This window comes from Lepidochelys kempii, chromosome 1, assembly GCF_965140285.1.
Source record: "Lepidochelys kempii isolate rLepKem1 chromosome 1, rLepKem1.hap1, whole genome shotgun sequence".
In the NCBI taxonomy this organism is placed as follows: Eukaryota; Metazoa; Chordata; order Testudines; family Cheloniidae; genus Lepidochelys; species Lepidochelys kempii.
This window is the reverse complement of record NC_136380.1, coordinates 289392600-289417647: the sequence shown is the minus strand read 5'-3', so window position 1 is coordinate 289417647 and position 25048 is coordinate 289392600. Positions and strand designations below refer to the sequence as shown.

The 25048-nt window shown below is 42.4% G+C and overlaps 1 protein-coding gene across 9 annotated transcripts in view; it reads right to left on the bottom strand.

Moving 5' to 3' along the window:
* GRIP1 (glutamate receptor interacting protein 1) overlaps positions 1 to 25048 on the bottom strand; it is a 556578-nt gene that overhangs the window by 153724 nt on the left and 377806 nt on the right. For 7 of the 9 annotated variants that reach the window (XM_073327851.2, XM_073327848.2, XM_073327852.2 and 4 more), the window contains exon 2: positions 8534 to 8614. The exons of 1 other annotated variant lie outside the window; for it this stretch is intronic. In XM_073327851.2, the coding sequence (XP_073183952.1) occupies positions 8534 to 8614 (81 nt within the window). Of the gene's footprint in view, positions 1 to 6646; positions 6711 to 8533; positions 8615 to 25048 lie in introns of those variants that run through there. One more of the 9 variants, XM_073327856.2, reaches the window with a different exon arrangement.

Sequence of the window (25048 nt, the reverse complement as noted above, 5' to 3'; positions counted from 1 at the left end):
CGGAGGCCCTGTTCTTGCTCTCTCTACGGCAGTGGTATGGAATTACATTTTCGAGGGGGGGTGGGGCGCAGTATAAGGCAATGTCCAAATCTTGGAGGGCTCTCTAGTGGAAGCACGTCAATTCTTCACCTAGGTGGCAGGGACTGGCAACCTATGGCACATGTACCAAAGATGGTACATTGTCATGCAGACTGCTAGCCCAATCAGGGGCACATTTTGGGATGCACTTCAGTTTATTTTCCCTCTGTTTTCTGTCATGCCATGTACAGGTAAAGTCTGTGTATCCAATTTTAAATTGACCCAAAATCCTGATTATTCAAATGAGCAGTGTGTCCCTCATGCTCACATGGGAAAACAGGATTTTTGGTTCCGAGGGTGGACAGAGAAAAGGGAGTAGCTTCAGGAGACGGGAGCCTCCTTAGTACTGCTTGAGTTGGGGGAGCTGCAAGGAAGTGGAGGGCAGTGCGGGAGGCCTGGGGAGCAAGGGATTTGCTTTACTCCAGCTCCCAGCTAGGGACACTCCCTGCCTTTGCTTTACTCCAGCTCCCAGCTAGGGACACTGCTGTAAGGATGACCCTGCCACCTGGCTCTGACCAAGGACGATACAGTTACTCAGCTCCATCCCAGGCTGCTGGTAGTTCCGGCTCCTGTGCTCCCCTGACTGGTCCTGGCTGCAGCATCCCTGTCCTGCCTCTAAGTACAACCCTCTCCCCTGCCCTGGCTGGCATTTGCCAGTTTGGAAGATGTTCTGCAGCTGGGGAGGGAAAGGGCTGGAGCCACTGGGAGCTTGGGGTAAGCTGGTAAGTTGGGGTAGCAGAGCTGTTCTTACAACAGAGCCCCCAGCAGGAAGCAGGGTAAAACAGCTGAAGCCTAGTGGGACAAACAGAAGAACACTTGTGGCCAGGATCTGGCCCACAGGCTGCTAATTGAAGAACACTGCTCTACAGGTTAGCAATCTCCTTGGAACGTCCGACCATCTCCTTGGAACGTCCAGCCCCTCTCCCACTGGACACTGGCAGTATTCATAGATTCACTGCCTCCAAAGAAGCAGTGCACCCCAGTTTACCAGTTACACCTCAGATCACCACTCCACTTAACACAGAGGATTTAGATATGTTTATAGTGAAATCAAGTAAGAATTTATTTAACAGAGTACATAAATTCAGCAAGTAGTAGTACTGGAAACAAATGATTATATATAAAATAAACCCATAACATGTATTCTAGAACCTAGACTTACTTAAATTAGATACTTTCCTGTTTTATAGAGCAATGCTCACTCAAAGTCCTTTCATCATTTTACAGCGAGGGTTGGTGTGACCCTCCATTTGTAAGACAAACTGTCTGTTAGCTTGTCTCCTCAGTGAAGGATACTGTATGTTTCCTTGCATTACTTGATATACAAAACTAATCCGTTGATCTTAGTTATAAACAAGACATCACCCTGCTGATTGTCTTTTCCTGTAGTTTTTCTTTCTTGTAGATTTCACAATCTTATCCTTGGTACCTGGCTTGGTACGCCAACAGGCATCCATTGTCAGACATACAATGCACAATACACACAAGACCAAACAGAGAAGTGTCTGTTATCTCCTGTCTGAAAGGAACACATCCGAGGTATGACACCTTCTATACTCTAAGAACTCCCATACCTTAAGAACACAATTTTCAGCATAGATACATAACTCCTTAAATATTATCTGTATATACATTTTGCAGTGATTATGACGACCAGTGTTCTACTGGCTCTTGGTAGGGACCTTACATGCCACCCTTTAGTGAACTATTATGTATATTTCCGATCCAGAGGATTCCTGTAAGACTATGAACCCCCTGTGCCATCTGCCAGTTGGCACCAAGAGGTGATTGGGTCACACCAAGTTCTTGTATGCTCTAAATTTTTCCTTCCCCGATAAGGCCTATGGAACAGGTAATTTCTGATATTGTGACTTATTTCTGAAGGAAGAACTTTCTCTCAGTCTGCATGAGCATGGATAGCCAATGAAGAATATCTAATACTTTTATAAAGAATAAAATATTAGCCAGGCTAATACTGTATCAGTGAACGTGGTTTGTCGAACACACCAGATACCTGAACGCTTGTAAAGTTTGAAATAAACAGAAGCCAAAAGTAAAGCCGGCTTGTTTTGATAAAGATTAAAAGGATGTGCTGGGACCTTTTGCAAGTCTAAAAAAAGCTGCTACTGCACAACCTAGCTGAAGAAAATCCAAACTTTGTCCATTGTGACAATTGCCAGGAGCACAATAGGGTCGTCTCATTTACATAAAATGAATCAGATTGTACTTGCTCTCATCTTCTGCACACTTGTTCCTCCTTCTGCTCTACGAAGGTAACTCCTGATCTCACCATGGGTGCAGAAGGCCTTGTATTCAGTGGACCGGATGCCATTCTGGCACAGAAAGGCAGTTGGGAGCAAGATTTGACAATGCCCAACACCCCCTGCACATCATGGACCCAGGCTCTGCAGGAACACAGTATTTTTTGGGGAAGTAGGACAGTAGTGAGTTAAGGAGGACAGCATGGAACTGCTGCTGAGTAGATCAGGCAGTGCAGAAGCTACTGCAGCTACATTACTGCTCTGTAGCCTAAAGCAAAGGAGATTTCTCCTGCCCAGGAAGGGTCCCCACTGTGCAGCCCAATTACTCGGGCTGAGTGCTGTGTACAGGATTTCACTCGGAGAAGAGAAAGCAATATGGTTATAATTCCCATCTCTAAGTCAGTAAAGCTGCAAATAATTACAACACCTGCCAAAAATTACAGTTTTCAAAAGTTCTCCCCAGTATTTTGGTGAACATTTCAAGCACTGAAACGTCAAATTACGAACAATCTGCCATGCTAAACACATTTGGCTTAATAGGTTTTCAAAGAAATATAATCCTTATTTTACAATGATTATTTTGCTCCTCTGTGCTACTCAAACAGATAAGGAGACATACATTATTATTCAGGAAAGCACTGCAGAACTTGCTTGAGTCCATCCCTTTCCAGACACCATTTAAGCACATGCTTAACTTTAGGTATGTGCTTAAATCCTATTGACTTCATTGGGCCTCTTTTGCCCACTCTTGCAATTTTATCACTACTCTCCCAATATTTGGTGTTTTTCTTAATTCCCATCTCCTGCAGAAATGAGAGAGGATGAGAAACTCAGCTTTCAGTCAAAAAAAGTAGATTTCTAGTCCTCCTGCTTGCAGAGAAAAGCTGGACAATGAACACTAAAAGATCAAACATCAGGAGCAAATAAGAAAAAAAAACAAAAATGTATTATTTGTAAAGTCTCATGGTTTTGTGGGGCTGACTTGTGATTTTTGAAAATATGGGGCTGGCAGCACTGCTTTATGAAGGTGCTGGAGTGCTGATCTGAATAGGGATCATTACCTGAATCAGGGCCAGAGTCCCTGCCCAAAGGATGTTGCAATCTAGTACACAGACAGATTACAATTCAGCTGCATAATACATCAGGTGCCAGTCTGAATTTGAATTATGCAGGCATCTTGCTGCGATGAGAGGAAATAATCTGTCTCTCACTCTGTAACCTGTTTGTCAGTGCCAACACCACCTCCATACTCAGGATTAATTTTACCACAGAAAAGAAACTGCAGAGCTAACCAGTGATTCAAATAAATACACACACACAGCATGAATTCTAAGTTTTAAAATGCAATTTGGGTATAATACTACTACACATCACTTTAATTAACTATCATTACTTTGAGAAATTCGATAAATCCCAATGAAAGAATCAGTCATTTGTTTTTGGGTCATCCAAAGACATGATAAAATTGACAAATACCCTCATCATATGAATAATGCATCCACTGTGTATCTAAAACAAGCTCTATTCCAAAGAGATGTTTAATCCATTCCCTGCTTTTGGTGATAAAATGGAATTAAACACAGGGCATTTATTTCATGAAATGCCTGGTTTGGGCTGCAGGTTTGTCACGTTGATAAAAATGTCATGGATACAGTGACTTTACAGTTTGTCCACAACTTTTCCTTGTGTCTGGGATTTCACAGGCTGCAGAGGTGTAAGGGTCATGCGAGCCACAGGCTGACCATGTTTGCTGTCACAAAAGCTCAGGGCAGGTGATCCAGCAGCACCTGAGCCAGGAAAGGAGTGGGGGATCATGGGAGAAAGCCCCACATGCATGCTGTGTGAGAGCCAGTGGGCTGGAGACAGGAGCTGGGCCAGCCCTTTGAGACAGGCGCTGCCGCTGCAGGGAGAGTGAGGAGTTGGATTGTTCTGCGCCTCCACCTCCCCTCAGGGCCAATCATCATCCATGGGCAGGACCAGATCCCCAGAGGACATCCCACCCTAACAGCAGGACTGGACTTTACCCCCTCCATCATGTGGCCCCATCGCTTTCAGTGGCGTTCCTGTGACTTTACATTCCATTTCTCCTTAAACCTGTGACTTTTACTAAGTTTACCTTGACTGTTCTGTAATTTTTGATCAAATCTCCAGTCCAACTTATAGAATCCTAGAAATATAGGGCTGGAAGAGACCACAAGAGGTTATCAAGTCCAGTCTCCTATGCCGAGGAAGGACCATGTATACAGAGATCATCCCTGCCAGGTGTGTGTTTAACCTGTTCTTAAAAACTTCCAATGATGGGAATTCCACAACTCCCCTTGGAAGTCTATCCCAGAGCTTAACTACCCTTATAGTTAGAAAGTTTTTCCTAATATCTAACCAAAATCTCTCTGGCTGTAGGTTAAGCACACTAATTCTTGTCCTACTGCACGTGAACATGGAGAATAATTGATCCTCATCCTCTTTATAAAAGCCCTTGACTTATTTGAAGACTGGTATCAGGTACCCCCTTAGTCTTCTTTTCTCAAGACTAAGCATGCTATTTTTTTAAACCTTCGCTCATACGTCACATTTTCTAAACATTTCATTGTTTTTGTTGCTTTTCACAGAACTCTCTCCAATTTGCACATATCTTTCCTAAAGTCTGGTGCCCAAAATTGGACACAGTACTCCAGCTGAGTTCTCACCAGTGCCAAGTACAATAGGACAATTACTTTCTGTGTCTGACAACACTCCTGTTAATACACCCCAGAATGATATTAGCCTTTTCTTAACTAGAATCGCTGTTGGCCCATATTCAATTTCTGATCACAATAACCCACACATTCTTTTCAGCAATATTATATCTACCCAGTTATTCCCCATTTTGTAGCTGTGGATTTGATTTTTCCTTGCTAAGAAAATAAAAAGACAGAGAATGTCATGTGAAACTGCTTCAGAAGTCTTACTAAAATCAAGATATATCATGTTTATTGTTCTCCGCTACACTAGGCCACTACCCTGTCAAAGAAGAAAAGTACGTTGGTTTGACATGATTTGCTCTTGACAAAACTATGTTGGCTATTCCTTATAACCCTATTATCCTCTAAATCTTAAAACTGTTTAATAATTTATTCCAGTATCTTTCTAGGCATTGAAGTTAGGTTGATTGTTGCAACCATTCTTAGCTTGGCTACCAATTCAAACTTGAGACATACATTACACCCCAGTAGGGTTACACCTTTTGTTTGTGCCTCCTGTCAGCTTTTGTCTTAAGAGCCAAGGGCATCTCTCGAATAAGGCAGAAATGGTCAATTCACCTTCAGATTTGAACAAATTCTCTCTTATACACAGAGACAGAAGCCGAAGAAAAATTTAAGGGACTTCCTCTACCGAAGATTCTTGAAGACTATTTTCCCAATGGATAGGCAGATGGAGAAGAGTACTTTGTTCAAAAGATAAGGACCTCCTTTTTCCAGGTTTTTTTAATTGCTCATTGTGATGGGGTGTACCCCCCACAGTGGTACTGAGAGGGTTGAATTAGGCCAGGTGGGCCCAATCAGCCAATTAAGCCGCAAATGAGGGAGATAATCTGCTTGGGGAGCTAATTGCAAGGAAGCTCACCTGTGAAGGAAGAGGAAGTAGGCACAGTCAGTATAAACCCAGGAATCTGGTAGCAGCAAAGGCTTCCCAGAGGAATTTTGCAGTCAGCCTCTGTTTAGTACAGAGGAAAGGAGGGAACCAAGGGAAATAGTAGGACCCTGGGGGCCTAGCCCTGTGGGAAAGGCATACACTGAAGAAAGCAGGGTGGGAAGAGAGCCAGTGGGATACACAGTAGGAAGAGCCCAGGGAGTAAGCAGCAAGGTTGTGGACTAAACAGAGCTTGGCTGCATGTTCTAGGGATCCTGGGTTGGAACCTGAGTAGAGGGTGGGCCTGGGTTCCCCTATGTGCCCCTGGGGAAGTAGCACTGGTGGGGCAGTGAACTGGAAGATTGCCTGGGTCACTGGAGGAGTGACAGGGTCAGGGCACTGGGTGTGAGAACTGCCGGAGGCCCCTTGAACAGAAGAGACTTTGAAAGATTATATGCTTGAAGTGGGGAATGCTGAGTGACCTGGCTGGAAGGCTGAGTAACAAAGAGGCAGCAGCAGCTCCTGGAGTGAGAGAGGAGCTGTTGACCAAGAGAGACAGAGAGAGACAGTGTGCAACAGAAGTGGTGTCGGCATCATGGAGCTAATCCCCAGAACAGCCAGGAGGAGGCGCCATTGCAGCAGTAAGTAGAGCACTCCCGTCACACTCATCAACCGGAGATGGTGTAAATGCTACTCACATTCAAGGCTGAAACTGGAAGAATCTCTGCCAAGCACAAGACTTTTAGACACTGGTTCTTCTCACTTCTTCCACAAGGATTATATTGGGAACACAGAACACAGCCTTATAAGTGTGCGTTCTTCTCCCAAATAAAGTAGGCATATTAAATGCAAGTCTGTGATGGACGTGGCACAAACTGTTTCATACATAACTTTAAACTTCAATAATTCTCTCCTCCTCTCTCAATTTCAATTAAAAAAATTCCAAAAGAATACAATATAATAAATAGATACTTAATAAGTTGAGTTTTATTGCCTCATGATGTAAAATACTACCCAGTTATGGTACCAGCAGAGATCTGTATTCACCTCAGGAAGCACTGAATCTTGATTTTTATTGGACTGGAAAAACTAGTATGGGACCATGTAATTAAAGATTGCATAATAATACACACAGAATAAAGGCAGCACAGGAAATCTTTATTCTGGAGCTTTCTAACTTTTGAGAATTTGACTTTCATTAAATGAAAGGGGGCAGAAGGGAGTTGTTTGCCTATGTTCTTTTGGATAGAAAAAAAATAATTCTGTTATGCCCAACTGCAATGCTTTCCTCCATCACTATATCATCAGGGTTTGAACCTTGGACCTTCAGCACTGCAGCACAGACCACAGAGACAGTGTGACTAAGACCAGGTTTATACTACAGACCTATATCGGTAGAACTATATTGCTCAGGAGTGTAAACAATCCACACCCCCTGAACAACACAATTATACCGCCCTAACCCCCTGTGTAGACAGAGCTATGTCGACAGTAGAGCTTCTCCCATTGGCATAGCTACTGCCTTTCAGGGAGATGGATTAACTAAGCCAATGAAAGAAGATCTCCTGTTGGCGTAGGAGCATCTTCACTAAAGCGCTACAGCGGCGCAGCTGCATTGATGCAGTGTTTTAAGTGTAGACCTGCCCTAAGTGGCACTCGGTCTGTTATATTACAGCTCTGAGTTTGTGGAACCTCTTAGTGGAATATCAGGCCTTGCTCAATAATAAAGGCTGTGAAGTCACAGATTTAGAAACACTAGTTAGTAGAACTGAGACTTGAATTTCTGGTATCTGGTATCTAGTACTGTGCATCTTCTACGAGGTCAAATGGTATTGTGGTTGGGAGAGGGGGTAGCCACATCATTTATTTTGCCTGTGTCTCATCAGAGGAGGTTCAGCTTTGCGTGGCATGCTAGAGTGAGATACCAGCATCGTGTATGCACAGTGCTGACGTAATGTTGACCGAGTTTAGCAGTTAGCCTGAAGCAAGCTCTGCTGAACAAAAGACTAATGGGAAATGTCAGCTTCTAAAACGTTATAACTTGGCCCAGTTACTATTATTATGTAACACTTATATTACAGTAGTGCCTAGGGGGTCAACCCAATTGAGGCCTCATCGTGCTAGGGCTGTACAAACACATAGAAAATCACAGTCCCTGCCCCACAGAGGCTACAATCTAAAAGACAAGACATGATCGATGGGGGAGATGGACAAGAGAATTGAGGTGGGGATGGTATAATATGGGACATATGCAATTCCTAGGCAATCAGAAGCAGTGATCACAACACGCCACCTACAGAGACAGTCTGAACAGATTTTCCAAGAGGACAACAAAAAGCACTTCCTTGACCCGAATGTTAAAGTGCCCCATGCAAACCAAGGGGGCATTATAATACTTGAAAAAAGCAGTCAGGTTTTTTTTATTTTTTTTTTTATAATGAAAATGTAAGGCATCACTAGAGCTCTCCATATAATAAACCATAAACCGCTTGGTAAAACTAACAAATGATTTGGCTTCTCTAACTTGTAACGTATTGTTGTGAAAATGGGGTGAGGACAATTAAAATTTAAACTAGCTGGTCTACCTGGGATGCTCTGTCTCCTCACAGCCAATGCTCCTTCAGGTGGTTTTGTCTGGTTTGCAGATTTAGTATAGGGACTTTCATCTGAAAACAAACAAAACAAACAAACAGTGAAGGTTTCAGTTTTAAATACGTTGTAAGTGATGTATTTCAACATAATTTCTGATTTAACTAGCAATTTACTTCTCTCCCACAAAAAGGAACAATTTGATTACATACCAGGAACACTATTAGTCCTATAGGATTGTCATAAGAGAGCCCCACCCTTGTAAGGAAGCCTGTGGCATAACAGTTTCCTTCCTTCTTAGACCCCAGAAATAGTCCAAAGAATCTTCCCAAGTATATATAGCCCTTGTGGGGTTCATTTAATACAAAAGTCCCATCCATATAAATCATAACAAACAAGTCCCATAAATGAGAATTCCTCCAGCATAATCCAAACAGTATATATACTATGCGACATACAAGCCCTGCAGTTCCTCACGAAGCCCTGTCAGCATAGTTATTCCACCTCCCCAAGAGGCTGTAGCTATGTCAATGGGAGAAGCTCTCCTGTCAACCTAGCACTGTCTACATGGGGGGTCGAGGGGGGGGGGGGAGAGAAGAGGGTATAACTATGTTATTTGGGGAGTGGATTTTTACGCCCCTGAGCAATGTAGTTACACTGATGCAGGTCTGTAGTGTAGACCTGGCCTAAGTGGGATTAAGGGTGATGCTCCTCTTGATCAACCTTGATCCTTCCGAGAGTCACTGGGTTTGGCTAGCAGGGCAGATGGGCCATCCATTAAAGGCAGAAACAGGTAGAAATGAGTTGCTTCCTGCTTCCCCATAGCAGCCTTCTCAATGGGGGAAAAAAAACAGTTTACAGTGCACCTTTAAATATAAATTACCACCAGAGAAAGACTTCAATAGGAACTATATGTGTTAATTAGGCACTAGTATTGATAGTGTTTACTTCACTTTCTCAATCAAAAGAAAAAATAAAAGGGAATTAGAGCCTACTTTGTGGGTCCTTTAATCTGGTTCTCGACCAGCTCTTTATGCATTATCAAATATTTCTATTTGCATACTTTTTTCTCTTTAAATTGGGAAGGACCAATTAGTTTTTAGAATATGCATACAGCCATGTGTAAATACAGATCAATAGCTAAAGGAATCTAAGCCTAAGTTATCTAGTGACATCTTGAGATACATCAAAAATCAGTAGATGAATAATATAAACATATTTTTGGCTATCAATTTTTCTTTCTAATGGACCCTCTTGAGATTTTTTTCTCTCTTTACTGATTACTGTATTTGTGACATGTAAAATCTCAGACTCCATTAGAATATTATATCGGAGGGTAAACCATTCATTTTTATTCCAATAAGATAAGGGTTTGGTCAGTATAATTTAAAACCAGGTCTCAGATAAAAGACACTACAAAGAACAGTTCATTTTTTTCAAACTACAGATCTTCTACAACAAATTCCACTTAGTAAGGCAGACTCAAAAAACAAGCTTCTGAACATTAGCAACAAGGTAAAAGGCTGTTGTACAGCCATGCCCCTGGAAGGGAATGGAGCGAATAATTAAAAGCATCTCAGTGCATCAGGTCTGCAAGATATCATTGCTTCTACTACAGTAAGATTAACTCCCATTGCCATAGAACTATACAGTCATAATGAGAAAAACAACACAGCCCCTGCTACTCTGTACCCTAGCGTGAAGCCAAAAACCATAACAAACAGGCTCTAGAGAGAAACAGACAGGATACTTGAAATGGATTTAAGTCATGCCTATGTTAAGACAAAGGTGGACTTTGGAGGAAGCACCATCTATCCTTCCACCTTAAAAAAAAACAGTTTTGGTAAAGCTACTTTATTGTATGAGGGGATACAGTCCTCTTGGATTTTGAAAGGAAGGTCTGGAGAGAGAAGTTAGTGCTTGTGAAAGAAGCTGAATTGATCTTTCTCATCCACAGAAAAGGCAACGCACAGCTACTGGCAGTACAAGGTTCCCCACGCTACGCCAATAGAGGGAAGTTTAGATACCCCATCCATGCAATCTTTAGCTCTTTCTTATAGAAGATGCCAACTGTGATGGTAACTATTGTGGCAGTGAAACTTTTCTATTAAGAAATGAACAGAGATCATTAATGTAGTTTCACATAATCTGATGAACAATGATGACGTCTGGTTACTACCAATATCTGAACAGGGGGCTTATACACAAAAAATATCCATTGAACAAAACAGTCCTGTCCTAGTGTTCCTTGTTAAAATATTCAATTGAAATGAATGACTTTAGGCAGACTGGAGAGAAGACAAAGGGAAGAGGAATTCTCACAAGTAGACATTCACACCCTATTTCTAAAGAGATAAGTAAATCAACTAACATTTCCTGTGAGAACAGGATTTTCCCAGTATCTCTCTGCATTTTAGGGGGTCCTGGTCTCAAAGTGAAGTTTATAAGGCTCACAGGTGCCCAGGTAGATTTGAGTAGGTACTTTGTGTTGCCAGACCCCTTGAAGAAGCAGTGCAGATGGTTGCACTATGAAGATCAGAAAAGAGAAGAGAAGAGGGGCCAGTTAGTCAAAGTTTCCTGGAGCCAGTGGCTCATATGGCTGATAAGGCACATCAGTTTCATAGCCAATGGTACACACAAGGGAGTGTTGGGGCCAGCATCACATCCAACTGCTTTGACTTTCCTAACTGAAAGGAGCAGGTACCCATTTTGCAGCGGGGTAAACTGGAGGTGGCCTTTCAGTGTGAGACTGAGTGAAACTTGAACCTTCAGGATTGCAGTTGAGCACCTTAATGACTCAGCCACTGCACCTCTAGCCAACACCCCAAAAATGTAAAGGGTAAAAAGCTACAGATAATCTCCATAACCTTTAACTAAAGATTAGGTGAAAGGGTGGTGGATTTCAAGGCTTGTTATATGGAGAGGAGTTACGTGGCATAGCAGAGGGGCATTCCATTATTCAGATTAGATTATAGTCAGGAGTATAAATATCATTTAGATAAAATCCTGAATGTAAATATATACTGATTATTTAACATTCATAGGGAGATATTCCTACCCTTTAATTAATTTCTGTTACACTAAACTAAGTGTTTTGTTACTGAGGAGCAAAAACATTTATCTGCAGCACTTTCATATACACAACTACAAATTTTGCCTCTTATATTCACTAGCTGTTTCCCATTTCTAGAGAGATCATACTGCAGGTGTTCATTTTTACTACGGTGGAAATAGCACTGCTCTGTAGATGCAGTCCTTGACCTGCATTCATTGCATCAACGGATTTTTTAAAAAAATTTCCTCTGGCTGAGAGATTAGACAGTCTGTGGTAAACAAACAATTTTTAGTAAGTCACTATGTTGTACCGCGGTAATTGCTATGCTAGCAGATTCCTTAACTTAATGACTACAGGAAAAGCTTTTCATGTTAGCTATCAGGTTTCAATTTCCATGGCTATGAAGACAGACAAATTGCATATTCCTTGTAGTTGTTTGTACACAATACTGAGCAAGTTACCAGAACATTTTCATTTACATCTTTCCTGAGCAGAATGCAAAACTAATCTTTGAGGAAAAGTCTCACAGATTACTGACATATGAACTTCTTAAATTGGTAAACAGAATAGCCTTCATTCTTTTACCTGTCCTTTCTAAAATTATTGCTGCCAATGGTAAAATTTAGTGATTACATATACATCACATTACACCTTCAAAGCCCAATACATACATACACTAATTAATTAGCACTATCACTATCACCACTGAAATCTTTACAAATGACTTATTTTGTAATAATTAACATTAGTGAGATCCTCCTCGTTCCCTGTGCACTGGAGGGCAAAGACCACAATATCTAGTTGCAAAGATTATAGTGACCACCACCACCGCTGCATATTGTATAGGCAACTGGTGCAATGTGTCCACTGCCTATCATTATAATTAATATTGTCTCATTGTTTCTTTGTGCTCCCCAGTCTATCTATCAGCATCCATCTCTCTGGGACAGAGACCATCATTTAGTTCTGTGTTTGTACATCATTCCTAGTGCAACATGGCCCTGATGCATGACGGGGGCTCCTATATTCTACTGCAATAAAAATAATAAATTCTTTCTACAAACATATACACTGTACAATGCATACATGGGGGCTTCCTTGTTTGTTCCCTTCCCCACCATTTCAAGTATCTGCTCCTGTACCTAGTCCCCCACCCCCCACCCCCCCCCAAAAAAGAGAGAGAGAGTGTGTACTACGTGAGATCTTTGGTGTTTGTTGTACTCAGTTTGATAGCCTCCTTAAAAAAAAAATTACTAAGCAGTGACAAGACAGTGAGTAAGAGGAAAGTTGTAGGATATCTCCTCCACAGTACAGTACAGGCATTCAAAACATCAATTGGCTTAAGATGACTACATTATTTATGTGTCACAACAGATGACTGTGAAAGTATCTGATAACATAACTTTGCCTGAAACTGTAATACCACCAATAAGAAGAATCTGTAAGACAAATCCCCGTGTCAACACTTCATGAGTCCCTCTTCCAAAACCTTATTAACCAGCCTGAGGTATGTGCTTTAGCTGCTACTGCAGCTTGTTAGGGCAATAACTATGGAGCCAATATACAGTAAGGCCCAAATCCTGGGCAGCACCACACAGCCTGAGAACTGGGCTGTGCACTGCTCTGCCCTACAGGATGTGAAGGGGATCTTCTTACCCCAAATTGCAGCAGTTATGGAGCTGCCATTTTAGCTCTCCTTCACGGGAAGGAGATGATGGGGGGGAAGGGATTCACATGCAATGATCCCTCAGTCTCACCCTGTTGCCTCTCTATAGCACAACTGCTCTCCATTCGCATCTGATGGGACACCCCCTCTTTACTCCACCACTTACTTGCACAGAGGGAAAGCACCTGTTTCACAAGTCTCTGTTGCTAAAGAGGCCGGTGGAGGATTTGACCCCAAATTCATGTGTCTGATGCATTTCAAGTTTGGTTGTTTTTTACTTCAAGACTCCGGAGATAACAGCTAAAAGGAATTGTAGCAACAGGGACCTTGGATGACATTTTTTAGGATGAAGAGTTCTGTCCCTCTAAAGGCATTTTCCCAGTATACTTCACCCCCTCTCCCACAAAGGCCCCATAGTGGGCTAAGTTAGACTTCTGATTTAGGAGATCTGAACATAGCACTTTCAAGAGCCTAATAATGCTGCTCTTGGGTAGACCTGAGGACACGGACAAAGAGACATCAGTTGTTCCCATCTCCAGGTTCTCATCATGTTGAGTTCTGATGTAACCTCAGCCTCTGTTAGCCCATGGAGTTTGGGATATAACCCCAACACAGGTGTACAGTGTTATGCCATTACACCTTAAGCTGGCCAGTGTATTTTGGGCACCCACCAGAAAATTGTAGTGCTCTATATTTGTAGTTGCTTGTTCTGTGTCGAGTAGCATGTTTGGGGAACAGTACAGAAACATATGCTTTATCCATATATTCGCCTGTACAAAAAAGTATTGATCCTGGTGTAATTTTTAAAGAGACAGTATGATGATGAGGATGTGTTGAGTTGTTAAGAATTAGTCCACTACTGCTGAAACTGCAGTGTCTCCAAACAAGTTAGTTTGTCAAAAACGACTGAAATTAACAAGCACATGCCTCACATTTTCTGTCTTTGGAATTCCTAAAGCTAATATATCTGAGTCACAGGATGACAGCTCTAGTATTCCTGAAACTCATAATGAAGAGCATTATGAATAACAGGAACAGAATTCAGACGCACAAAGGCAATAACATAGATCTTACTCCACTCTACATGACACTTCTTCTGCTCGGTCAGCTCTAGCTAACATTAGGTTAGCAATTCTACTGTTTGTTACTGCTCTGCAGCCATCAGATCCAGAAGGGAATCTGTTAGACTTATCCAAAACTCTCATTTTCTGCAGAGTATTACATTTGTAGCAGCTGTTAAACGCTAAAGGGTTGGGTTGCTAGGACCTCTTCGGTTACATCCATAGCTTGTGGTTAGAGCAGGGGCGGGCAAACTTTTTGGCTTGAGGACCACATTGGGTTTCCAAAATTGTATGGACGGCCAGTTAGGGAAGGCTGTGCCTCCCCAAACAGCCAGGCGTGGCCCGGCCCCCGCCCCCTATCTGACCCCCCTGCTTCTCGCCCCCTGACGGCCCCCCCCAGGACCCCTGCCCCATCCACCCCTCCCTGACCGCCCCCAGACCCCCTGCCCCTGACTGCCCCATCCAACCCCTCCTCTCCTTCCTGACTTCCCCCTGGGACCCCTGCCCAATCCAACCACCATGCCTTCTCCCTGACTGCCCCCGGACCCCTGCCCCTGACTGCCCCCCGCCACCCCATCCAACCCCCACCTCCTTCCTGACTGCCCCCCATTCCCTGCCCTCTGACCACCCCAACCCCTATCCACACCCCTACCCCCTGAACTCCCCTGCCCTCTGTCCAACCCCCCTGCTCCCTGCCCCTTACCACGCTGCCTGGAGCACCGGTGGCTGGCGGCGCTACAGCCATGCCACCCGGCTGGAGCCAGACATGCACAGCGCAGCACCGAGCACCGGGTCAGGCTGGACTCTGCAGCTGCGCTGCCCCAGGAGCTCGCCACCCCCGTCGCCCAGAGCATTGTGCTGGTGGCGCAGTGAGGCTGTGGGGGAGGGGGGACAGCAGGGGAGGGGCCGGGGGCAAGTCTCCTGGGCCAGGAGCTCAGGGGCCGGGCAGAAGGGTTCCGCGGGCCATAGTTTGCCCACCTCTGGGTTAGAGCCCTTCACAGCAATAAAGAAACTTTGCTATTTCTTACAAGCCCAAAGGTTGGAGGATGCTTAGGGATAGTGGGCCCACTGAGGATAGAGCCTACTACTATGAGTAATCCAACTGAAGACAATGGCAGCCATCTATCCCTAATTGAAATGAAGGCATTCTGGATGACAACATATTAAAGTAATTTCACAACATGTATGCAATATCCTGCACAGGTCAGTAGCAATATTCATGTGCAAATCATGGATGGTAATGTCACATCTTTGAAAAGGTCGACTTTACATAGCAACCTGATGAAATCAAGAATAGTATGCCTTATACAGAAAGTGAATTTTACTTTGTATAATTAATATTTGCAAAGTGCTTTGGAGGTTAAAAGCCCTATGCAATGTTAAATATAAAGTATAGTTTAGAGTGGATGAAAAACAGCTGTATCTAAGTGGGAATAGTTTGTGATGCCCCAATGTCCTGAAATTTTCTAGGAATTATTGTGTATTTAGAAAATCTACCTGGATTCTTGATGTTACACTTGGCATTAACATTTTCAGCACAGTAAGAACTGCTGTTAATAAAGCCATTGAGAAAAACATTTAGGAGGCGGCTGTTCTTGGAAGGAAGAACATTTTGGAATATTTACTTTTAAATAATGCAAGAGCCCAGATTAGAACTAATATTATGGATTGACCAGGGTTACCACAATGTCTCAATCTGTACTGGAGAGTTTGATGGCCTATAACAGCAGAAAATAGAGGCAGTGCTGGCCAAATGTTTTCAACGTTGTGTAACAAACACTGTCTGAATTTACAGGTTTCATAGAACAGCACAATGTCAACAATCTACTACACACATATATTATCCTTTTTCAGACTTGTCATGAAACGTTTAAGCATAAAAAAATGATCCACCATTTTACATCAAGTGGTGCAAAGGGTAAAAATTGCACGAGCACCTAAGTCCCATTTTTCAAAAGTGGCTCAAGTGGCACTGACTTCCAATGAGACTTCAGCTCCTAAGTGCCTAAGTCACTTTTGAAAATGGGACTTCAGCAATTTTAAAAATTTTACCCAAAGAGCTTTACATTCAAAACTTTAAGTGCCGGAATGGTCATGAACGAACTATACCTCTAAACAGCACAAATATGAATGTAATCATTTTATTCACTTTTTATTGCACTCTGTGATTCTCACCCTTACCCTCTAGAAATCATCATTAAGAAAACTTAAGGCCTTCTATTTTCCACTTATTTGGAAGTTTTGGGGGGTGTGTGTGTGTGTGTATTGGGAGAAACAGGAGGAAGAGGATGTTAAAAATCCTGAATATATTATTTCTCCTCCTACACTTAGCTGACTGTCACATGCTGTATCTGCAGACATCATTCTCAAACAGTACTAGCATCCAGCAAATAACTACTAGCACTCTAAGACATACATAAGGTGAAAGAAAGTTGAATAAATCTTTATTATATTCTCTGAGTTCTGAATTAGAATCATAGAATATCAGGGTTGGAAGGGACCTCAGGAGGTCATCTAGTCCAACCCCCTGCTCAAAGCAGGACCAATCCCCAATTAAATCATCCCAGCCAGGGCTTTGTCAAGCCTGACCTTAAAAACTTCTAAGGAAGGAGATTCTACCACCTCCCTAGGTAATGCATTCCAGTGTTTCACCACCCTCCTAGTGAAAAAGTTTTTCTAATATGCAGCGTAAACCTCCCCAATTGCAACTTGAGACCATTACTCCTTGTCCTGTCCTCTTCTACCACTGAGAATAGTCTAGAACCATCCTCTCTGGAACCACCTCTCAGGTAGTTGAAAGCAGCTATCAAATCCCCCCTCATTCTTCTCTTCCGCAGACTAAACTATCCCAGTTCCCTCAGCCTCTCCCCATAAGTCATGTGTTCCAGACTCCTGATCATTTGTGTTGCCCTTCGCTGGACTCTCTCCAATTTATCCACATCCTTCTTGTAGCGTGGGGCCCAAAACTGGACACAGTACTCCAGATGAGGCCTCACCAATGTCGAATAGAGGGGAACGATCACGTCCCTCGATCTGCTCGCTATGCCCCTACTTATATATCCCAAAATGCCATTGGCCTTCTTGGCAACAAGGGCACACTGCTGACTCATATCCAGCTTCTCGTCCACTGTCACCCCTAGGTCCTTTTCTGCAGAATTGCTGCCTAGCCATTCGGTCCCTAGTCTGTAGTGGTGCATTGGGTTCTTCCGTCCTAAGTGCAGGACCCTGCACTTATCCTTATTGAACCTCATCAGATTTCTTTTGGCCCAATCCTCCAATTTGTCTAGGTCCCTCTGTATCCTATCCCTGCCCTCCAGCGTATCTACCACTCCTCCTAGTTTAGTATCATCCGCAAATTTGCTGAGAGTGCAATCCACACCATCCTCCAGATCATTTATGAAGATATTGAACAAAACCGGCTCCAGGACCGACCCCTGGGGCACTCCACTTGACACTGGCTGCCAACTAGACATGGAGCCATTGATCACTACCCGTTGAGCCCGACAATCTAGCCAACTTTCTACCCACCTTATAGTGCATTCATCCAGCCCATACTTCTTTAACTTGCTGACAAGAATACTGTGGGAGACCGTGTCAAAAGCTTTGCTAAAGCCAAGAAACAATACATCCACTGCTTTCCCTTCATCCACAGAACCAGTAATCTCATCATAGAAGGCGATTAGATTAGTCAGGCATGACCTTCCCTTGGTGAATCCATGCTGACTGTTCCTGATCACTTTCCTCTCATGTAAGTGCTTCAGGATTGATTCTTTGAGGACCTGCTCCATGATTTTTCCGGGGACTGAGGTGAGGCTGACTGGCCTGTAGTTCCCAGGATCCTCCTTCTTCCCTTTTTTAAAGATTGGCACTACATTAGCCTTTTTCCAGTCATCTGGGACTTCCCCCATTCGCCACGAGTTTTCAAAGATAATGGCCAATGGCTCTGCAATCACAGCCGCCAATTCCTTTAGCACTCTCAGATGCAACTCATCCGGCCCCATGGACTTGTGCACGTCCAGCTTTTCTAAATAGTCCCTAACTATCTCTTTCTCCACAGAGGGCTGGCCATCTACTCCCCATGCTGTGATGCCCAGCGCAGCAGTCTGGGAGCTGACCTTGTTAGTAATTTTCTGGTTCTTTAGTACAAAACCATCCCAATGATACTCTTGAGCTAATGGAAGCTACAGCACTCTGTAATTATGTATCTTAAACTTCCGACTGAGATCTAAAACACGCAGTGAATTTTACTGTCTAAAAGTAAGCTAAAGGTAAGTCACTTAAAAAACTTAGATGCCTAAAATTAAGCTACATAACCAATATTTAGACACCTGAATAGAAATGGCCTGATTCTCAAAAGCTGCTGAGCTCTCATATAGCCCTTTCGCTATGGGAGATGCATATCTTTTTAAGATTGCCTGTAAAAAGGCAACTGGATATAGTAAAGTTGCCTCTGGAACTGTTGGCATACAGTGAAACTCTCCTTCAATGAATTCTCTAATAAAGAAGAAATCCTATTACAATAACATGTTTTTAAATCTACCAAGCAGAGATTACTTCAAATCCTATAAATATTTATTTTTCTGTTTGTAAAAATGTCAAATGTTTGCTAGAAGATTAAACCCAGTGCCATAAAATAGAATAATTACTGAACCATTAAATAATCTAACCCCCATTTTACGTTGTAAAGTGGGGTACTACAATAGTGTCTTTAGTTGCCATGTTTATTTCTCTGCAAATGATGTACAGTGCAGAACACAAAAATGAAGTACATGGAGTTTATTCACATCTGCTAAAAGGGGAGAACGCGCAGTAGTAAGGCATGGAAATTTCTTTTCATATCACCTACTCCATCTCTTTACTAATGCATGATTGTGCTGCATAGTTCATTTTATACTCCTGTGGCCAGTCTAGCCCCAAATGATGGGGCTTCCACCACTATCTTTTAGAAGAAAATTCCTCAGTGAAATAGCTCACACTGACAGGAAGCTTTTCCTGATATTCAACCTAAATTTTCCTTTTCTGAACTTCATCCCATCATTCCTAGTTAGATTCCTAACTGTAGGACGCTTATCCAAACAACAGACCTTTCTGGTCCTCTCATCACAATGTATTTTGGCTGTAGAGACTGTTTGGTTTTGCAAAACACATCCACAGAGAGCAGCCATGTTGCATTGTTTTGACAAAGCATTGCATACTGATGCAACATCACAGTATGTGTGCATCAGCTTTTTAAGCACAACCTGAAAACTATATCCTGTGTGATAACTAAGATATCTTTATACACTAACTAAAACCCACAAAAAAAACATTTGGCATTGGTGGCTAGCGATCCCCCCAACAGAAGCTTTTGTGAAAAACTGTCCTTAGAAATTTTTTCAAATGTTGGCAAATTTGTAACCTCTTAACTATAGAGTAAATACTGTGACACTAGCAATAGAGTAGGGAGAAAAGACCAGTCCTCTCCTTTGCCCCCCTTTCTCCCACTTTAGTAGGCACTTACCTTTGCTACTTTACTGTTTTCTTTTATAAACGTTTATATTTGAATAACCTTAATATTGCTTTGGATCCTCTTGCGTCCTTCCCCCCTCTCCCTACAGCTGTACTTCAAATCCCCTCCAGCTAGGTTTTTATTGACCTGTTGAGACTGAGCAGCCTTGGTCTTTGTTCATGACTTATTAGGGGGAAAATAACAGGCTTGTAGTGTGGTAACATTTCATCCTGATAAAGCCTTTTTGTGATTGTATGGTTTGATATAATCTTGTTTTCTTGTAATCTATTATTACATCTACCCTCCTGCAGTTAAAATGTGATAGCAGAATGTTTCCTGGATATTTGATCTGTACAGATCCTGAAATATACATCTACGGTACTGGTGGTTTCGCATATTCTGATGTCCTCTATGCTTCCTTGGATATCTGCTAAAGCTTTCTTGCAAGTGAGCTGCCTAGAACTTAAAAAGCGGAAGTGGTGATTGAAACTGCCACAAGGTTGTTTTAAAGCCTAGTGGATTTTCCCTGAATAGCTATATATGGATACTCATCTTTTCAGCAGTACGTGCTGGAGAACTAGCCAGCCCTGGTTTCCCTGTGTGCACAGCAAAGCAGAACAAGCATATTCACTTCTGCTACTAGAAAAGGAGTACTTGTGGCACCTTAGAGACTAACCAATTTATTTGAGCATGAGCTTTCGTGAGCTACAGCTCACTTCATCGGATGCATACCGTGGAAACTGCAGCAGACTTTATATATACACAGAGAATATGAAACAATAATATTCTACTGTCATATCTGGCAGAGATCTGAGGTAGGGGGGGTGTGTGTGTGTGTGTCAAAAGGTACCTTTTATACAGCATGCCAAGGAAAACAGAATCCAGTTTTGAAAATGAATAAATAAAATAAATAAATAATATAATATAAGGCAGCTGAGAGAATGTTTGTCACACTGAAATTAAATACAAAGGCAACTATTTAAGAAAAAAATCTTTCCCCTTTATATTATTGCTCATTTAAACTATATATATTTGAGTTTGAACAGCAAAATGGGCATGGAATGGTAATATAACAATCTACATGTATGTTGGAAGAACAAACAGCCAGGAGGCAGATTTGTTTGTTAAGGTTTTCACAGAGGCAGGGGATATGGCATTTTAAAAAGTAACAGAGGATGGCATTTTAAAAAGAAAAGAAAACGTAGGCTGACTAAAGGAAGTACTTGCTAACTTGCAATAGGCTGTGGAATAGTCTCCCAAGGCAAGCAATGGAAACTCTATCACTAGAGACATTTAAAAGTAGATTGCAAAACATATCATTTACTGCAGGTAACATCAGTCCTGCACTGGAATGGAGATAAAAGGAAATATTTTTATTAGGTTATTTAATCTCTTCTGTGTCTTTGGAAAGTATGACTGACCTTTTACGTTTGACTTGGCTTCAGGATATATAGCAAGCTGGCATACCGGACTCTCTCTGAGTGCACCTCTGTCCAAGTTTTAGGACCTGATAAATAGAGGCTATCAGAAGTGTTTGTCCACTTTCCTGTCTACCTGCAGTCTAACTCATGCCTGAATTAATGGCTTGTAATACTATACCAAATAATATCATAATCAAACAGGTGGACAGATAATACGCATAAAATATTATAGGCAGCTCCCATGTCCTTCAGAAAAATGTACAAGTAACTTTTAATCTTTCCCAATCTATCAGTCCTCCAGCTCCTTAATCGATATTGTTGCTCCTCTTGGAATTCATTGCAATATGTCCTCAATCTCTCTGGCTCTGAAACTATCTCGCTATCATCAGAACTGTATTCACAGACCCCCTATTGTCTCATTGCTTTATAATATGAAAACACAATTTGTTGCTTGCTTTCTCAAATCCAACATTAATTTTCAAAGCAGGGGATTATTATTATATTTTATTTATTGTATGTTGGTATCATACTGTGTAAATTTACAGCCTGCAGCAGTAATTTTTAGTGATGGGGTTATTCAATGTATAAAATGCTCTTAACACAGCCACTGGGAAATGTACACATATAATGTAAAACCACATGCATTAAAAAAATAAACCAAACTGACACATTTTCAGCTAGAGGCCTCACCAACCCACAAAATATTCAGCCCTTCAGGTAAAAGTTTGAGTAAACAGATAGCACTTTCAACATGTTCTTAAGGGACAACGCTCATGCTTTGTCAGACGAACAAGGGGAAGTGAATGCCAGAGTTGATGGAGTTCCACTAAAAATGGCCTATCTCCAGATTTTTATATTTAAGTATTTGTCAGTGAGAGAATCCAGGCTGACTTCAGCAGCTGGGATAGAGCACAGGGAGATTACCAGTTTACAAATTACAGTGTACAAGACCCAAACCATACATGGCTTTACAGATTCCCACGCCCGAATGAAACAGAAATCAAGCACAGTCTGCAGAGCACAGTCGTAGTATGCTCCTGAAAAAATGACATTAGTTAAGCAGGAAGCCACATTCTATGCTAGCTAAAAGCTCTACCTGGGTAGCCAAATGCAGAGCACATTGCATTAATCTCACCTGGAAGCGACAAAGGCATAAGTAACTGTGGCAAGATCCAGAACTGAAAGAAAAGATCACAACTACCTAGGCCAAGCAAAGAAATTCTCGAGGAAATGGAAGTTCTAACAGATACCCTAAAATGCAAAGCTTGTTAACAATAGCAGGGATCAACTGAGGAGGAATCTATATTCTAAGGTGTGTCTTTTGAATGTTTCCCCATGTCAGTCAGCATCACCTCATCTTATGTAACTGCTGTTTCAGTTACAGCTACAAATGGCATAATATAACAGCAAATGCACGTGTCAACCTTATGACGAAGGCTGGGTGTCTAGCACATCACAGCAGAAGTAATATTTTCCAGAATTTTCCTGATTTCATTTTTGTTTTTAAGATGATGATTTTTAACATTTTTTTATTTTTGGCATTTTAGCAAGTGGGTGCTTCCATGAGGTACTAAGGAGTTGAGGACCACAGCCCTCCATGAACTAACAACGAGGGGATGTTTAGGCAAATTAACTCAGGTTGTAATACTACCAGAGAGCTACCACTGCCTGAAGAGAGGTTCACATATACTGGTTCAAACTGGATTCTCCATGGACCAACAGACAAAGAAAGGATTTTTGGTTAAATAGCCTGAGTCAAAATTGACTCAGGGCCTACTTTGTGATCCAACAAACAGACAGGACCTTTGGTCCAAAGTGGGCCTCAATCCTTAGGGAAAGGTTGAAAGGTCTTTGGCCCACTGAGGCCCCGTAAGACTTAGCACAGTGTTTCTCATATGTGCCACCGTGGTCACATGCAGCCACTAGAGACTTTTCTTGTGGCCACAGTCTCCTGGGCTGAGATGGGGTGGGGATGGGTGGCAAAATAGAGGCCCCGTCCCCTCCCTGTTGTTCCTGGATGCACCGCCTTGGTGGTAATTGCTAGGACCACCAGCTGGGGATGAGTTCTGCCCTGCTCTGGAGACACCTGGGGCACAACACTGTAGGAGCAGACAGCCAGTGAGTTCCCCACCTTCCCAGGGGCGGTGGGACTCAGGCTTTGGGCCTCAGCTCTGGGGAACTGGAGCAGCAGGTTCTGGCTGAGGAGCTTTGGGCTCCCGCCCCACAACCTCGATAGCCCCTGGCTCCCGCTGCCTCCCCCGAACCTCCATCCAGGGCTTAATTTGTCCCCAGCTTGGCAAGACTGAGTAAGTCTACTGTGAAAAACGATACTTGCATGTTTGTTAATATCACTTTTCACAACAGACTTATTAGCTAACAATAAACAAATTACAATGAGTTGGACATGCATACGTGCATATTTATTTGTTTTTTCTAAAGCTAAGTGTTTTAGGAAAATGTGTGAGAACAGTCACCAGCAAAAGTTGGTGGCTGCACCCAGAGGCCACCAAAACATTTGTCCTGAGAACACTTGACTTAGTGCCTGTTCTAAAATGAAGATGTGATGAACTTGTGACCACAGGAAAACCCCTGTGTGGGGTTTGAAGGATTAATCACCAACCAGAGCCTTTGTTGAATGAGGGGGTGACCTTTGGTCAGCTTATTAGCATTAGGGTTGCCAGCCCTCCAGGATTGTCATGGAGTCTCCAGGAATAAAAGATTAATCTTTCATTAAAGATTATGTCATGTGATGAATCCTCCAGGAATATGTCCAACCAAAACTGGCAACCCTAATTAGCATGTATGTAGGTTCTTTCATTGTTTTTAATGTTTTCTCTAAAAAAAGGAATACTTGTGGCACCTTAGAGACTAACAAATTTATTTGAGCATAAGCTTTCGTGAGCTACAGCTCACTTCATCAGATGCATGCAGTAGAAAATACAGTGGGGAGATTTATATATACAGAGAACATGAAACAATGGGTGTTACCATACACACTGTAACAAGAGTGATCAGGTAAGGTGAACTATTACCAACAGGAGAGTGGGGGGAGGGAGGGGAGGAACCTTTTGTAGTGATAATCAAGGTGGGCCATTTCCAGCAGTTGACAAGAACGTCTGAGGAACAGTGGGGGTAGTGGGGGAAACAAACATGGGGAAATAGTTTTACTTTGTGTAATGACCCATCCACTCCCAGTCTTTATTCAAGCCTAAATTAATTGGATCCAGTTTCCAAATTAATTCCAATTCAGCAGTCTCTCTCTACGTAAAAGAATAAATGGACACAAATCAGATGTCAAGAATTATAACATTCAAAAACGAGTCAGAGAACACTTCAATCTCTTTGGTCACTCGATTACGGACCTAAAAGTGGCAATTCTTCAACAAAAAAGCTTCAGAAACAGACTCCAACGAGAGACTGCTGAATTGGAATTAATTTGGAAACTGGATCCAATTGACTTAGGCTTGAATAAAAACTGGGAGTGGATGGGTCATTACACAAAGTAAAACTATTTCCCCATATTTATTCTCTTCCCCCCCACACATACACTGTTCCTCAGACGTTCTTGTCAACTGCTGGAAATGGCCCACCTTGATTATCACTACAAAAGGTTCCTCCCCACCTCCCCCCGCTCTCCTGTTGGTAATAACTCACCTTACCTAATCACTCTTGTTACAGTGTGTATGGTAACACCCACTGTTTCATGCCCTCTGTGTACATAAATCTCCCCACTGTGTTTTCCACTACATGTATCCGATGAAGTGAGCTGTAGCTCACGAAAGCTTATGCTCAAATAAATTTGTTAGTCTCTAAGGTGCCA